Source organism: Coregonus lavaretus (genome assembly GCF_964263955.1).
Source record: "Coregonus lavaretus genome assembly, chromosome: 28".
Classification (NCBI taxonomy): domain Eukaryota; kingdom Metazoa; phylum Chordata; class Actinopteri; order Salmoniformes; family Salmonidae; genus Coregonus; species Coregonus lavaretus.
The window spans coordinates 36,438,682-36,456,208 of NC_140015.1; the positions used below are offsets into that span (position 1 = coordinate 36,438,682).

The following is a 17,527-nucleotide window of genomic DNA, read 5'->3' on the forward strand; positions in this document are numbered from 1 at the left end:
CCTACCTAAATATATTAGGGTACACTTATTTGATTATGATCCGAATTTAAAGTTAGGCTAGGAAAAGTATTTATCTGAATTATAATGTTCATTCTGAACAACCTGATTCAAAACAACTAAATAAAGCCAACTGTCAACCCTGACATCCCATAGTAGCAGGTCATGCCATAATGAATGGTGCTGCAGTGCTGCTGAATATTGGATAGAAATTATTGATCAATTCTTTGCAATAATACAAATTTAAAAAACGAGCAGGTTTATGTAACCAGTTTCCATCTGTCTCAGCTGGTGCTGTCCTAATTGCACGCAGGCAAACTAAACAGTTGCAGTCTGTGTGGTGCAGCTAAGCCCAGTGCATGCAGTCACACTGATGACCTGGTTAGATAAGGGTTGATGTGGAATCTAATGAATGGACTTCACAATGACATGGTTTACAGATTTAATTTGAGGAAACAGAGTGGGTGTGACTGAGGCGTGCTGTTGACTTCCACCCCAGTCTTATTGGTTCTCCCTGACCTTTTGGACTCAGTAGGCTGTATCGGTTTGATACTGTAGCCAGTGTCTTTCCTGGTCTCTGATGTCCATGTTCTTGGTCTGTCATGTGTTGTCAGTGTGTACAGTATGTCTTTCCATTGGTTTATTCTTTCATCATTACTTTTGTTTTAGCCTTGAGTCAATGCAGTTAGTGGCGTTGGTGTTGTGGTGTAACGCAGGTATTGGTAGTTAGTCAGTGGGGCCAAATGACTTGTTAGATAGCAAGGAAGCATAGTGATTATGAGGTGGTAGCGAGCGGTCTGATTGGCCTGTTCATCGTAATGGTGTGGTGTGTGGTGGTGTGGTTAGTTAGTTGGAGAAGATTAGCACGTCCCATATGAAGCTCATTCACAGTGAACCAGCCTCTATCTCTCTCAGGATAGTAGGCCAAGCCTATGGGTTATACGTCGCTACATGAAATATTCACCGAAAACCTAATGAAATGCAGATGTACAAATACAGTGCATTTGGAAAGTATTCAGACCCCTTGACTTTTTCCACATTTTGTTACGTTACAGCCTTATTCTAAAATGGATTAAAGATATGTTTTTCCTCATCATTCTACACACAATACCCCATAATGACAAAGCAAAAATTGGGTTGTAGAAATTTTAACACATTTATAAAACAAATATAAAAAACTGAAATATCACATTTAAATAAGTATTTAGACCTTTTACTCAGTACTTTGTTGAAGCACCTTTGGCAGTGATTACAGCCTCGAGTCTTCTTGGGTATGACGCTACAAGCTTGGCACACCTGTATTTGGGTAGTTTCTCCCATTCTTCTCTGCAGATCCTCGCAAGCTTTGTCAGGTTTGATGGGGAGCCTCGCTGCACAGCTATTTTCAGGTCTCTCCAGAGATGTTCGATCGGGTTCAAGGCCAGTCTATGGCTGGGCCACTCAAGGACATTCAGAGACTGGTCCCGAAGCCACTCCTGCGTTGTCTTGGCTGTGTGCTTAGGGTCATTGTCCTGTTGGAAGGTGAACCTTCGCCCCAGTCTGAGGTCCTGAGCGCTCTGGAGCAGATTTTCATCAAGGATCTCTCTGTACCTTGCTCTGTTCATCTTTCCCTCGACCCTGACTAGTCTCCCAGTCCCTGCCTCTGAAATACATCGCCACAGCATGATGCTGCCACCACCAGGCTTCACCGTAGGGATGGTGCCAGGTTTCCTCCAGGCGTGACGCTTGGTATTCAGGCCAAAGAGTTCAATCTTGGTTTCATCAAACCAGAGAATCTTGTTTCTCATGGTCTGAGAGTCTTTAGGTGCCTTTTGGTGAACTCCAAGTGGGCTGTCATGTGCCTTTTACTGAGGAGTGGCTTCTGTCTGGCCACTCTACCATAAAGGCCTGATTGGTGGAGTGCTTCAGAGATGGTTGACCTTCTGGAAGATTCTCCCATCTCCACAGAGGAACTCTGGAGCTCTGTCAGAGTGACCATCGGGTTCTTGGTTGCCGCCCTGACCAAGGCCCTTCTCCCCCGATTGCTCAGTTTGGCCAGGCAACCATCTCCAGGAAGAGTCTTGGTGGTTCCAAACTTCTTCCATTTAAGAATGATGGAGGCCACTGTGTTCTTGGGTACCTTCAATGCTGCAGACATTTTTTTGTACCCTTCCCCAGATCTGTGCCTTGACACAATCCTGTCTCGGAGCTCTACGACAATTCCTTCGACCTCATGGCTTGGTTTCTGCTCTGACATGTACTGTCAACTGGGACCTTATATAGACAGGTGTGTGCCTTTCCAAATGATGTCCAATCAATTGAATTTACCACAGGTGGACTACAATCGAGTTGTAGAAACATATCAAGGATGATCAATGGAAACAGGATGCACCTGAGCTACATTTTTTGTCTCATAGCAAAGGGTCTGAATACTTATGTAAATAAGGTATTTCTGTTTTTACATTTCTATACATTTGCAAAAATTTCTGAAAACCTGTTTTTGCTTCGTCATTATGGGTATTATGTATAGATTGATGAGGGGAAAAAATATTTAATACATTTTAGAATAAGGCTGTAACGTAACAAAATGTGAAAAAAAGTCAAGGGGTCTGAATACTTTCCGAATGCACTGTATTTGTACATCTGAATTTCATGAGGTTTTTGCCCCATTAAGCCCCATACTCCCATGCAGATAAACACTAGTTTCTATTCCTAGTCAACCTGACTGTGACATCACTGGATGAGCAAAACAGAGATGATGGAGTTGGATGAGATGGTGCTTTCAAGACAACTAGGAACTCTGGGAAAAATGATGTCAAATCATGACATCAGTGATCTTCACATTTACATTTACATTTACGTCATTTAGCAGACGCTCTTATCCAGAGCGACTTACAGTTAGTGCATACATTATTCATTTTTTTTATTTTCATACTGGCCCCCCGTGGGAATCGAACCCACAACCCTGGCATTGCAAACACCATGCTCTACCACCTGAACTACCTCCCTGCAGGTTGGAAAGTCTGAGTTCTAAAAAGATGCTTGAGTTTCCGACTTGGAATTCCGAGTTGGATGCTTGTTTTTTTTTCAGAGTTCCCAGTTGTCTTGAACGCACCATCTCATCCAACTCTCTCATCTCTGTCATGTCACTGTCAGGTCGACTAGGAATAACAACTAGTTTTGGTCTGTATGATGCAGTAGTTAGTGCATACATTTTCTTACTTTTTATTCGTACTGATGACCATGAGAGATGACCGTTCAAAACTTTTTTTTCCAGAGTTTCCAGTTGTCTTTAACGCACCATAAGAGCCATGTATTTTGCTGCATCTCTTGCCAGGATACAGGTTACTCTCTTGTCCTTATGCACATTTCAAAGTCCCCACATTCAGTAAAGAGTGCAATATTTTCAAGGGAAAAGTAAGTTCATTAAATTATACACACTGATCTCTGCTCCTTTAGAGCTTTTATCTTTTACAGTCAAAAGGCCTACTTAGTGTAAATCAATTGGTAATAGCTTACTCTAAATACCAAGTGTTTACGCCAAGGGACTTTGAGAGTGCGGACACGTATTCACTATCTAGTATGTTTCATTTCCGTTTCAAAGTCCCCACATTTTATTTGTTTATAGGTTCTACACTGAGTGTCCAAAATATTAGGAACACCTGCTCTTTCCATGACATAGACTGACCAAGTGAATCCAGGTGAAAGCTATGATCCCTTATTCATGTCACTTTTTAAATCCACTTCAATCAGTGTAGATGAAGGGGTCGAAAGGTTAAAGAAGGATTTTTAAGCCTTGAGAGAATTGAGACATGGATTGTGTATGTGTGCCATTCAGAGGGTGAATGGGTAAGACAAAAGATTTAAGTGCCTTTGAACGGATATGGTAGTAGGTGCCAGGCGCACCAGTTTGAGTGTGTCAAGAACTGCAACGCTGCTGGGTTTTTCACGCTCAACAGTTTCCCGTGTGTATCATGAATGGTCCACCACCCAAAGGACATCCAGCCAACTTCACACAACTGTGTGAAGCATTGGAGTCAACATGAGCCAGCATCCCTATGGAACGCTTTCGACAACTTGTAGAGTCCATGCCCTGACACATTTAGGCTGTTCTGAGGGCAAAAGGGGGTGCAACTCAATATTAGAAAGGTGTTCCTAATGTTTTGTACACTCAGTGTAAAGGGATTCAGTAAAGTGTGCAACATTTTAATTAAAGTTAATTAAAGTAAGTTAATTAAATTATACACACTGATCTCTGCTCCTTTAGAGCTTTTATCTTTTACAGTCAAAAGGCCTACTTAGTGTAAATCAATTGGTAATAGCTTACTCTAAATACCAAGTGTTTACGCCAAGGGACTTTGAGAGTGCGGACACGTATTCACTATCTAGTATGTTTCATTGGACAAGACAGATTATACCTCATAACGAGATATGAAAGTGTCTTTTCAACCCGCAAGGGCCAACCAAAATAACCCTTGTGTGCAACCAACTGCCTCTCACACGGGACTTCATCCAAATAACATCTTGACCTTCTCTCTGTGACAGTGGTTCAAATGACTGGTAGTTGTTTTGGCATTAGGGTGGAAATATGCCGACAGATAGTAATTCATACCCTGTGGTGCATTCTAATGGCTCTCTCAGGCCCACACAAATGCAGTCGATAGTTAGTTGGCTTTCTAATTCAGTTGTCCTTGTTGCTCTGTTGTATGCACTGCAAGGTTATTGTTTCTTTAAAAGAGACCATCCTGTGTAGAACTTGTTTACAGGTAGGCTCTTTAAACCTGATTACATGATTAAGTTGTAGAAGTTGTTGAATTAGAAGAAGAAACTGAACAGGTGTTATTCTATCCTAGTTTTATTTTAGCTCTCTGGGTTGATCCCATAGTAGATAATTGAAAGATCCCACAGAAAATATTGACTTAAATATTACTTTTTAACTTGTAAATAATTCCGCTCCAGCCATTACCACGAGCCCGTCCTCCACAATTAGGGTGCCACCAACCTCCTGTGTGCTCCAATGACTTGTTTGATTAACATGAACTTGATCAATTTGACTCAGCTTTCAATTGGCTGACCTAACCTAATTAATAGCAGTAAGCAGAGCAGACAGGATCTGTTACCTTGTCAGCTGCCACAGAACTGGAATAAAAAAGTCTGTGTGATGTCTACAATCCCTGAGCCCAACGTTTACTTAAATATTCTAAAATGTACAGTAGAATGTATTTACTTCTGTATGAATATTCAAGTTGTGGTGATGGCACCTTTGAGTGTTGAATGCATAATTTAGACAACAGGTAATCTTTTTCTTTCTGCTTGTCCTTTTCTTTAGCCCACTTCACTGATGAGGTCCAAGACACCCATAAGAGAGGAGGACTGAGCAGGCCCCTTGCCAGCACAGCTCTCCTCTGGAGAAGCCCAGGTGCAACAGCAGCAGGGGCAGCTTTTCATCATCCAACTCCCTAGGACTCTACAGTCCTGCCCTCCACATTTCCTATCTTAGTGGGTCCCCGCGAGCGTTCAAAACTGTTTCTCCAACGCTTCTACCAAAAACTCAGACTGTTTTCCAGAGCAGAAGTAGCGGTTGGGCCCAGCTGCTCCTCCTCCCAGGGGGAAGCCATGGGGAGCCTGCGAAGCCACCGCTACAGCATCGTCTCCTCCGAGGAAGACGGCATGAAGCTGGCCGCCATCGCCGCCGTGCCCAACGGCTACGGCAACGGCATGGTGGCCAAGGCGGACACGGCGCAGCAGCAGACTGTGAGCCGCTTCGTCCAGAAGGACGGCCACTGCAACGTGCAGTTCATCAACATGAGCGAGAAGGGCCAGCGCTACCTTGCCGACCTGTTCACCACCTGCGTGGACATCCGCTGGCGCTGGATGCTGATCATCTTCTGCCTGTCCTTTCTCCTCTCCTGGCTCTTCTTCGGCTTCGTCTTCTGGCTGGTAGCGCTCTCCTATGGCGACCTGGAGAACGAGACGCAGATGTGCGTGTCCAACGTCAACAGCTTCACCGCTGCCTTCCTCTTCTCCGTGGAGACGCAGACCACCATTGGCTATGGCTACCGCTACGTCACTGAGGAGTGTCCCGTGGCCGTCTTCATGGTGGTCTTCCAGAGCATCTTCGGCTGCATCATCGACGCCTTCATCATTGGCGCCGTCATGGCTAAGATGGCCAAGCCCAAGAAGAGGAACGAGACGCTGATCTTCAGCCACTACGCCACGGTGGCCATGCGGGACAGCAAGCTGTGTCTGATGTGGCGCGTGGGGAACCTGCGCAAGAGCCACCTGGTGGAGGCCCACGTTCGCGCCCACCTCCTCAGGTCGCGCACCACAGCCGAAGGCGAGTACATCCCCCTGGACCAGATGGACATCGACGTGGGCTTCGACAGCGGTGTCGACCGCATCTTCCTGGTGTCGCCCATCACCATCGTCCACGAGATCGACGAGGACAGCCCCTTGTACGAGATGGGCAAGCAGGAGCTGGAGACGTCCCAGTTTGAGATGGTGGTGATCCTGGAAGGTATGGTGGAAGCCACGGCCATGACCACCCAGTGCCGCAGCTCCTACGTGGCCAGCGAGGTTCTCTGGGGCCACCGCTTCGAGCCAGTCCTGTTCGAGGAGAATAACTACTACAAAGTGGACTACTCCCGCTTCGAGAAAACCTACGAGGTGCCCAGCACGCCCCAGTGTAGTGCCAGGGACCTGGCCGAGAAGAAGTCCCTGGTCTCTAGCTCCAACTCCTTCTGTTACGAGAACGAGGTGGCCCTTGAAAAAGTGGAGATGGAGGAGGCGTTTGACGAGGAGAAAGAGGAGGATGAGGAGGAGAAGGAGGTGAAGGAGGAGAAGGAGGTAAAAATTGAGGATCAGGGTGCTATTGAGAATGCAGCACTGGTGGAGACAAACACAGACACAGTCTCTGTACATTCTGAACACGATCAGGATACCAGGAGTCCGACGATGCCTTCAGAAGCAAGGCCTCTAAGACGAGAATCAGAAATATGACTGCAGAGAAGTTAGGGGGGAAATACTACATGCAATACTACTATGATAGGTTTGACCTTTGCTCCTAACGGCTTTCTGTACTACTGCAGGATGGCTTGACCGTGAGGTGGGTGTCATTTTCTGAGCAAGACACTCAAACACAAGCAAATACAGAATTAACAGACCAGAGAAAATGATGCAATATTATTTATTCTCTTCAAACAAGTCCCTCGTCTGGTGGGAGGCGATGGTAGCTTGACTGAGAGGAGTTGGTGGCTCTTCTGGCCCGTGGCACTATAGGAATGAGACGGGTTAGGTAGTAGTGTATTGCAGATATTACTGTAGTGTACTGTAGTACTTACTATAGTGTTTTGGTTTTATTATCTTTTTTATTATCTTTTGTTATATGTGGTCTATGGGTGGCAAACATTGTGACGTGGGGGAGGGGAATGTGCAGGACATATGCAAATTCAGTATTAGGATACCAATACAATGTGTACTGTAGTATTCTACAGTCTACTCAAAAATGATATAGTAAGCACTACATCAGGGTTCCTCAATTGGTGGCCCGGTGGCTTTATTTGGCCCCCACAAGTTTTCTGAGCAAAATAAATTGAAATTAATATATTTTTCATTATTTATAATTTTAATTGTTGGACATAAAAGTCTGTAAAAACACCAGGAAATCAGTTTCCCAGTGATTTTCATTTGGGAAATCTGTTCCCAACTATTCCCACGCAAAATAGACACGTGATTGTATACAAATGTAAGCAAGGTTTGAAATTATTATATTTTAGTCAAATATTATATATTTTTGGGCTTTATATTTTGCAGTCTACAAATTATTTGTAATTATGTTCCAGACCCCCGACCATCCGCTCAAGAAAAAATCAGCCCACGGCTGAATCTAGTTTATGATCGAGGGATATTAAAATGTGTAGAATAGTTTTCAACAGTATACTACAAAATTCCATAGTAAGCACTACACGATCGTGGGATACTACAATGTGGAGTATAGTATTCTACAGTATACTACAGTTTAATCGCTGTAAACGCTACCTGCTACAACCAAAGAGATGTTCCCATTTTGTATATTTTGTAAATATGAGCTGCCCCGCTGCAGCGGCCATTTTGAATTAGCTTAGTGTTTGTTTACTTGGACTAATTAATGGTGGCTGAAGAGGGATAGTGTAATGTATATTATCCAGAACAAAGGGAAGAGAGAATATTTTGGTGTAAAAGATTGTGTCAGTTAGATACCAAGAGATGTAGGTACAGAATGGAGTTATTTTCTTCATTTTACTGTTGCACAGTTTGAGAATCTAAAAGTATACACAGCTTAATCTGTTTGATGTCACAGCATAATCTCTGTACAAAAAGTATATATTTTTGTTTGTCACCCTTTGAAAATAATCTTTGAAGATGATATGTAATACCACTAATTTGGCTACAGTTTTCAAACAGGTAGTCTTCCTCGATGGAAACAACCCCATCTATGGTGTGTGTGTGTGGTGCGTGCATCTGTGCATGTGTGTATCTAGCGCTGCATAGCTCATATGAGTGTGGTACTGTACGTTATGCTTCAGTCCATCTTCTTGTTGTCTTAGTACAGATGTAGGATCTTAATTTGACCAGTATTGTCGCAGCAAAATAATCCTGCAGCAACAGGATTTGAACATTTAGTCTTTTCCACCAATGTAATGTTGCTTGATCGGTGGTTAGGCTATTAGCTGGCTAAAGTTAGGCTACATGAAAAGTGCAATACTGTTAATATAACTGTGTGTTAGTGCAGGTTTTCAGTGAATGTATGTAAATCGGCAAGCTCATCTGCATTCCTCCAGTGCATAAATATTCTCAGCAACAACAGAGTGGTCAAAGTTAAGATCCTACATCTGTATAGCACATTTTGCAACGTGAGCCTTAACACAAGTCTCAGTAACGTGAGCCATCACTTGAGATTTGGCTTTAAAACAGCTCACAGGGCAAGAGGTGTCATTCAAACCGGCATGAAGATACATCTCAATGAAATACTTTTTAATGTGCAATACGGTCCAGGGGTACCTAGGACAGGGGATCCCAAACTGTTTTTGCCCGCAACCCCATTTTGATATCCAAAATTGTTCACGACCCCACCATGTGAAAAAAGTGATGTAATCAATGGCCAATGTTTACTTTTTAAATGTGGGCTATGACAGTCTATTACAAATCAGTCTGACAGTACTTTTGAAGGAAGTATAGTTTCAAGTGACTGAAATGCATCAGAAAGGTATTGGGAAGTTCAGAAGATCATCAGGCAATAATTATGTATGATCTTCTGTGTAGAAAAGAACATCATCATTGATTATGTTATTTTCCCCCAGTCTGATTTAGTGCCTGGTCTTGTCCACTCTGTCATAATGAGTCCTGCACAGATTGTGGTCAGAGGGAAACATAAGACACATACAGGATGTGTTCCTGAGAGTCTTATCTTTCAGTGATGGGGTCATAATATTGTGTAGCTTAAACGGTTAAAAGATAGAGCCTCATTTGTAGGAAGAAAACACAAACCGCTCTGTTTATTACAATCGCATCCAGCAGCAAATGGAGGTTACTGACTTAACCCCGGTTCTATGAACCTAGCGCGATGTTGTTTATTTTATTTCCGTTTCTCTCATGACCCCATTTTCAAATCAGGAAACCACACATGGGGTAGCGATCCCTAGTTTGGGAAACGCTAACCTAGGATGAGGTGAAGAAGGATAAGACAGTGATTTCATTCAACGGAACTCCCACTGAATAGATGCGTTAAAGAGGTCAATTGAACTGGGCCAAAACAATGGCATTGCCATGGATACGCGTGGGGGAAAGGGCCGTGGGGGGAAGCTCCCGAGTCTCCTCATTGCCCCCTAGCAAAATCTGCCTACATCAAGGCAATTTTTATAGGTGTACAGTGCCTTCAGAAAGTATTCATACCCCTTGACTTTTTCCACATTTTGTTGTGTTACAGCCTGAATTCGAAATTGATTCAATATTTTGTTCTCTCTCACCTATATACACACAATACCCCATAATGACAAAGTGAAAACATATTTTTAGAAATGTCTGCTAATTTATTGAAAATGAAATACATAAATATCTCATTTACATAAGTATTCACACCCCTGAGTCAATACATTTCAGAATCACCTTTAGCAGCGATTACAGCTTTGAGTCTGAATGAATTGTTAATAATGACGAGTGAGAAAGTTACAGATGCACAAATATCATACCCCCCAAAAAATACTAACCTCCACTGATGGTGAGAGGTTGCCATGTCTTGAGGGTATGATATTTATGCGTCTGTAACTTTCTCACTCATCATTATTCACAATTAATTCAGGATTATCTGTAATCATGCTAGCATCCACATTCATGTGGATGTTTTTAGAAACATATTATATTCTTATTTACAATAAAAGTGTCTCCAAAATGACACAATACATTATTTACCATTCATTTCTATTGGGCACAAAATAATCTGAAACACAATCAAATTAATGAGCAAATGCTTCCAATACATGTGTAGAGTCACAAGCTTGATGGGACCAAATAATTAACTTTTTACTACTTTAATACACATGTAATTCAATTTGTCCCAATACTTTTGTTCCACTAAAATGGGGGGACTGTGTACAAAAAGTGCAGTAATTTCTAAACGGCTCACCCGATATGGATGAAAATACCCTCAAATGAAAGCTGACAGTCTGCACTCTAACCTCATATTCATTGTTTGATTTCAAGTCCAAACTTTTTGAGTATAGAGCCAAAAGACGAAAAAATGCTTAGTTGTCCCAATAATTATGGTGGGGACTGTATTTAGGCTTGCTATAACAAAGAAGTTGAATACTTATTGACTCAAGTTTTATTAATTTGTTAAAAATGCCACTTTGACATTATGAGTTATTGTATGTAGGCCAGTGACACAAAATCTAAATGTAATCAATTTAAAATTCAGGGTAAACACAACAAAATGTGGAAAAGGTCAAGGGGTGTGTGTGAATACTTTCTGAAGGCACTGTATTTCACACTATGTTGAAGTAAAAATCAGAATATAATGTTTGTATGGATGTCAACCCCAACACATGTTCATGTCATCATTACCAATCAACTGCATTACAGTTAAAAAACGATTTTGACTACCACCACCTATTTCGGTATGCTAGCTATGCTTACCAACTTATTCGAACGGGAGTTAGCATTTAGCAGTCACTTCTTCTAAACTTCTATGACTTCTACGAAAACAGCTGTCAAGGTGACGTGTATGCGGTGAACGAAGTCAAGCGCAGGACACCGAGCTACTGGCAGACGTACTTTACTTGCACAGTAATGAACATACAAAACAAAACCTCCTAACAGGGAGGAACAATACTCGCATACAACAGCAACTGCCGACCTCACAGAAAACAATCACACACAACAAACAATGAGAGACAGGGGTTTTAAAAGGGAATAAAATGTAACATAATGGGAAACAGGTGTAAACAATAAAGACCAAACAAGACAAACACAGAAACATAGATCGGTAGCAGCTAGTACTCCGGGGACGACGAACGCCGAAGCCTGCCCGAGCAAGGAGGAGGAGCAGCCTCGGCTGAATCCGTGACAACAGCCAAATATATCAAAATCTGACTTAATCCTTGTATCAATCTAAGTAGTTCACCCGTGCGTCAATCTAAGTAACATAATTTTAAAAATCCCCATCAAAATCTGTCACTTTAAACTAGAGATATATTTTTTGCTTGACCGAAAATCGGTCTTCTCACAAAAACGTCTGTAGCGTCCGAATGGTTTGGCCTCCAAACTAATATAACCACTCTATGGAAAAACGATGGTGTTCTCTGTTCTGCTCTACAAGCCCCACGGGACTCGTCTGAAGTCAGTAACGCTGATGTGCCAACTTCTGTCTGTAGTGTCCGAACCGTTTGGGCTACACACTAATATGACCCAACTGTGGAAAGAGGAGACTCTCACGAACACGTCTGCATTCCATTGACTCCTATACCACATCTATGGACCTGAATGAATTAGATTAGAACACTTGGCTCCCATCTTTTATGACATCATCTCGGTCTCCTTCTGTACGTCAGCCTGGGCTTGTGTGTCAGGCCAGACCCCTCAGGATCCAGACACCCTGAGCTAGAAAGCTGGAAGGGAGTGGGCAGATGAATGTAGGTAATAACGTGCTGCTAAGTTCCATATTGTATGGTTAGAATGAAACGTAGGAGCCCAAATGTATTATTTGTCTATTAAAAGTATCCATTTTGAATAAAAGTAAAAATGGAGAGGTACTTATTTAATTCAAAACCATGTAGAAAGACCTGATTCTATCAGTGTGTTAACAGTTATCCAAAGTTACGGTGCACTTTCCTCTTCAAGAGAATCCCCCATTCCATGACACTGACAGTAGAAACCTTTTTGCGTGAAGCCAAATGTACATAAATGAAAGACAACCATAACCATCTGTTCTTTTTTTTTTTTGTTGATTTGAAACCATCTGTTATCATATAATGTCGACTACTACTGTGTATTTAGATCAGTGTTTTGGCCTTGTCTGACAGGGGACATTACAAACCTTACTTTGCTGTGTGTGATTAGTCTCCTTAGGCAGACGGGTTACCTCCCACAATGTTAACAATGTTCAGTGCTGTTACTCTAGGTCTGGGAAGACTAGTGTGTGATGGGTCTTGGGAAGAGGGAGCAGAGCTGTTGTTTTGTCAACTCTGAAAGGACCAGCACTTTGTGTTGTCACATTGCTTTAAGGCATCGTGCATAGAGTATGAGGCGGACAAGGTCTCTTATCTTTCAGACACAGACAGTGCGGCACATAAAAGCTGAACAGACAGACAGAAATGTGTTCACGCACACAGGCACACAAACGTACACACTAATGCACACGCACTAGACAAGTTATAGTCGTACAAAAATATGGAGCTTTTTATTCTGGCTTTTTATTCTTCACAATTTGTTACCGTAGACATGCACAAACTGTACTCCGAATGTACATTTAGTGTGGAAATTGTTTGCAACTTGCTCAAAAGTGTCACTTTCTATTGTCTATGTCATTAATATAGGCAAACACACATGCAAATACAAATGTTTTGTTTTTTATTAGTAGCAAATTCTTAATAAGAAAATGTGTATAAGATTATATATAAGACAATGTAGGTAATAAAGAACACTTGGCTCTCCCGAGTGGCGCAGTGGTCTAAAGCTGTGCCACTAGAGATCCTGGTTCGAATCCAGGCTCTGTCGTAGCCGGCCGTGACCGGGAGACCCATGGGGCGGCGCACAATTGGCCCAGCGTCGTCCAGGGTAGGGGAGGGAATGGCCGGCAGGGATGTAGCTCGGTTGGTAGAGCATGGCGTTTGCAATGCCAGGGTTGTGGGTTCGATTCCCACGGGGGGCCAGTATAAAAAAATAATGTATGCACTCACTGTAAGTCGCTCTGGATAAGAGCGTCTGCTAAATGTCCATGGAGGTCAGATACACTGTCCATGTAATGTCCATGGAGGTCAGATACACTGTATCCCCATGACAGAGTTTGTGTGTATTGGGTTCTCATACGGTGATGCCAGGTTAGTCACTGGTATGGCCCCGTTTCATATTGGGTTCTCATACGGTGATGCCAGGTTAGTCACTGGTATGGCCCCGTTTCATATTGGGTTCTCATACGGTGATGCCAGGCTAGTCACTGGTATGGCCCCGTTTCATATTGGGTTCTCATACGGTGATGCCAGGTTAGTCACTGGTATGGCCCCGTTTCATATTGGGTTCTCATACGGTGATGCCAGGCTAGTCACTGGTATGGCCCCGTTTCATATTGGGTTCTCATACGGTGATGCCAGGTTAGTAACTGGTATGGCCCCGTTTCATATTGGGTTCTCATACGTGATGCCAGGTTAGTCACTGGTATGGCCCCGTTTCATATTGGGTTCTCATACGGTGATGCCATGATGGTCACTGGTATGGCCCCGTTTCATATTGGGTTCTCATACGGTGATGCCAGGTTAGTCACTGGTATGGCCCCGTTTCATATTGGGTTCTCATACGGTGATGCCAGGTTAGTCACTGGTATGGCCCCGTTTCATATTGGGTTCTCATACGGTGATGCCAGGTTAGTCACTGGTATGGCCCCGTTTCATATTGGGTTCTCATACGGTGATGCCAGGTTAGTCACTGGTATGGCCCCGTTTCATATTGGGTTCTCATACGGTGATGCCAGGTTAGTCACTGGTATGGCCCCGTTTCATATTGGGTTCTCATACGGTGATGCCAGGTTAGTCACTGGTATGGCCCCGTTTCATATTGGGTTCTCATACGGTGATGCCAGGATAGTCACTGGTATGGCCCCGTTTCATATTGGGTTCTCATACGGTGATGCCAGGTTAGTCACTGGTTCTGCCCCGTTTCATATTGGGTTCTCATACGTGATGCCAGGTTAGTCACTGGTATGGCCCCGTTTCATATTGGGTTCTCATACGGTGATGCCAGGTTAGTCACTGGTATGGCCCCGTTTCATATTGGGTTCTCATACGGTGATGCCAGGATAGTCACTGGTATGGCCCCGTTTCATATTGGGTTCTCATACGGTGATGCCAGGTTAGTCACTGGTTCTGCCCCGTTTCATATTGGGTTCTCATACGTGATGCCAGGTTAGTCACTGGTATGGCCCCGTTTCATATTGGGTTCTCATACGGTGATGCCAGGTTAGTCACTGGTATGGCCCCGTTTCATATTGGGTTCTCATACGGTGATGCCAAGTTAGTCACTGGTATGGCCCCGTTTCATATTGGGTTCTCATACGGTGATGCCAGGTTAGTCACTGGTATGGCCCCGTTTCATATTGGGTTCTCATACGGTGATGCCAGGTTAGTCACTGGTATGGCCCCGTTTCATATTGGGTTCTCATACGGTGATGCCAGGTTAGTCACTGGTATGGCCCCGTTTCATATTGGGTTCTCATACGGTGATGCCAGGTTAGTCACTGGTTCGGCCCCGTTTCATTCATCCCTTCTATGTACCTTTAATCTTCTTCTTTTGGGTCTATTTTTCTATCAGAGTCTTCCTATAATGTCCAGCACAAACCAGAAGTTGTACAGATGTTTTTATTTTGTGAATTATATTGTAGATACATATTAAAATTGCAGTTATTGATAATAATATTATTATTATGTCTGTGACAATTTTGTTTAGTCTTTTTCAATAAAAAAATAATAGAAATCCTCAAAAACTATTGAAACGGAATGATTAGTGTTTGTTGAATGTGAACCACATCAATTACAAGTGGTTAAGTTACAGTATAGGTATATACACTGCTCAAAAAAGTAAAGGGAACACTTAAACAACACAATGTAACTCCAAGTCAATCACACTTCTGTGAAATCAAACTGTCCACTTAGGAAGCAACACTGATTGACAATACATTTCACATGCTGTTGTGCAAATGGAATAGACAACAGGTGGAAATTATAGGCAATTAGCAAGACACCCCCAATAAAGGACTGGTTTTGCAGGTGGTGACCACAGACCACTTCTCAGTTCCTATGCTTCCTGGCTGATGTTTTGGTCACATTTGAATGCTGGCGGTGCTTTCACTCTAGTGGTAGCATGAGACGGAGTCTACAACCCACACAAGTGGCTCAGGTAGTGCAGCTCATCCAGGATGGCACATCAATGCGAGCTGTGACAAGAAGGTTTGCTGTGTCTGTCAGTGTAGTGTCCAGAGCATGGAGGCGCTACCAGGAGACAGGCCAGTACATCAGGAGACGTGGAGGAGGCCGTAGGAGGGCAACAACCCAGCAGCAGGACTGCTACCTCCGCCTTTGTGCAAGGAGGAGCAGGAGGAGCACTGCCAGAGCCCTGCAAAATGACCTCCAGCAGGCCACAAATGTGCATGTGTCTGCTCAATCGGTCAGAAACAGAATCCATGAGGGTGGTATGAGGGCCCGACGTCCACAGGTGGGGGTTGTGCTTACAGCCCAACACCGTGCAGGACGTTTGGCATTTGCCAGAGAACACCAAGATTGGCAAATTCGCCACTGGCGCCCTGTGCTCTTCACAGATGAAAGCTGGTTCACACTGAGCACATGTGACAGACGTGACAGAGTCGGGAGACGCCATGGAGAACGTTCTGCTGCCTGCAACATCCTCCAGCATAACCGGTTTGGCGGTGGGTCAGTCATGGTGTGGGGTGGCATTTCTTTGGGGGGCCGCACAGCCCTCCATGTGCTCGCCAGAGGTAGCCTGAATGCCATTAGGTACCGAGATGAGATCCTCAGACCCCTTGTGAGACCATATGCTGGTGCGGTTGGCCCTGGGTTCCTCCTAATGCAAGACAATGCTAGACCTCATGTGGCTGGAGTGTGTCATCAGTTCCTGCAAGAGGAAGGCATTGATGCTATGGACTGGCCCGCCCGTTCCCCAGACCTGAATCCAATTGAGCCCATCTGGGACATCATGTCTCGCTCCATCCACCAACGCCACGTTGCACCACAGACTGTCCAGGAGTTGGCGGATGCTTTAGTCCAGGTCTGGGAGGAGATCCCTCAGGAGACCATCCGCCACCTCATCAGGAGCGTACCCAGGCGTTGTAGGGAGGTCATACAGGCACGTGGAGGCCACACACACTACTGAGCGTCATTTTGACTTGTTTTAAGGACATTAAATCAAAGTTGGATCAGCCTGTAGTGTGGTTTTCCACTTTAATTTTGAGGGTGACTCCAAATCCAGACCTCCATGGGTTGATACATTTGATTTCCATTGATAAGTTTTGTGTGATTTTGTTGTCAGCACATTCAACTATGTAAAGAAAAAAGTATTTAATAAGATTATTTCATTCATTCAGATCTAGGATGTGTTATTTTAGTGTTCCCTTTATTTTTTTGAGCAGTGTACATATTTGAGCCTTCGTCTAACAACAGCAGGCCCCAGCCTATACAGTGCCGTTAGAAAGCCAAAGCATCTAGCTATGTTTGTTACGGTATCTATGTTTGCATAAGGTGTGGAAAATATCTCATTTCTAAGTGGATTGATTTTGCCAAGGATGTCAGTTTTTGACTCATGTACTGCATCTGACATGACATCAGAGAGAGAGAGAGAGAGAGAGAGAGAGAGAGAGAGAGAGAGAGAGAGAGAGAGAGAGAGAGAGAGAGAGAGAGAGAGAGAGAGAGAGAGAGAGAGAGAGAGAGAGAGAGAGAGAGAGAGAGAGAGAGAGAGAGAGAGAGAGAGAGAGAGAGAGAGAGAGAGAGAGAGAGAAGCCCTGATAGAATGAACTGGACAGGGGCTGCTTGTGTAGCAGGCTCCCCCAAATTTAGACCAATGGCCCAGATTCCAAGCTGTTCGCTGTCAGAGCTCACACCATCCATTTACATTAATTCACCAAACTTGACTGGCTGAAAAGTTTTGCGAAGCCCGCAGAGACACTAAGCTATATTAATCCCCCTCCTCTGTTGGAAATCATTTTCAAAGACAGGCATGGAAGAAACGCTTCACTTTGGTAAACTATGGAAAAAGAGAACAGTTATAATATGGTCCTGAACTGCAGACTACTGACGGG

At 43.7% G+C, this 17,527-nt stretch overlaps 1 protein-coding gene across 1 annotated transcript; it reads left to right on the forward strand.

Annotated features, from left to right (window-relative positions):
• Window positions 1-5,499: 5,499 nt before the first annotated feature.
• On the forward strand, window positions 5,500-6,975 carry LOC311103360 (inward rectifier potassium channel 2-like; the record flags this gene model as incomplete). Its single annotated transcript, XM_084144919.1, has 1 exon — window positions 5,500-6,975. The coding sequence occupies exon 1, from the start codon at window positions 5,593-5,595 to the stop codon at window positions 6,973-6,975; it is 1,383 nt and encodes a 460-aa protein (XP_084001045.1). The 5' UTR covers window positions 5,500-5,592.
• Window positions 6,976-17,527: the final 10,552 nt, after the last annotated feature.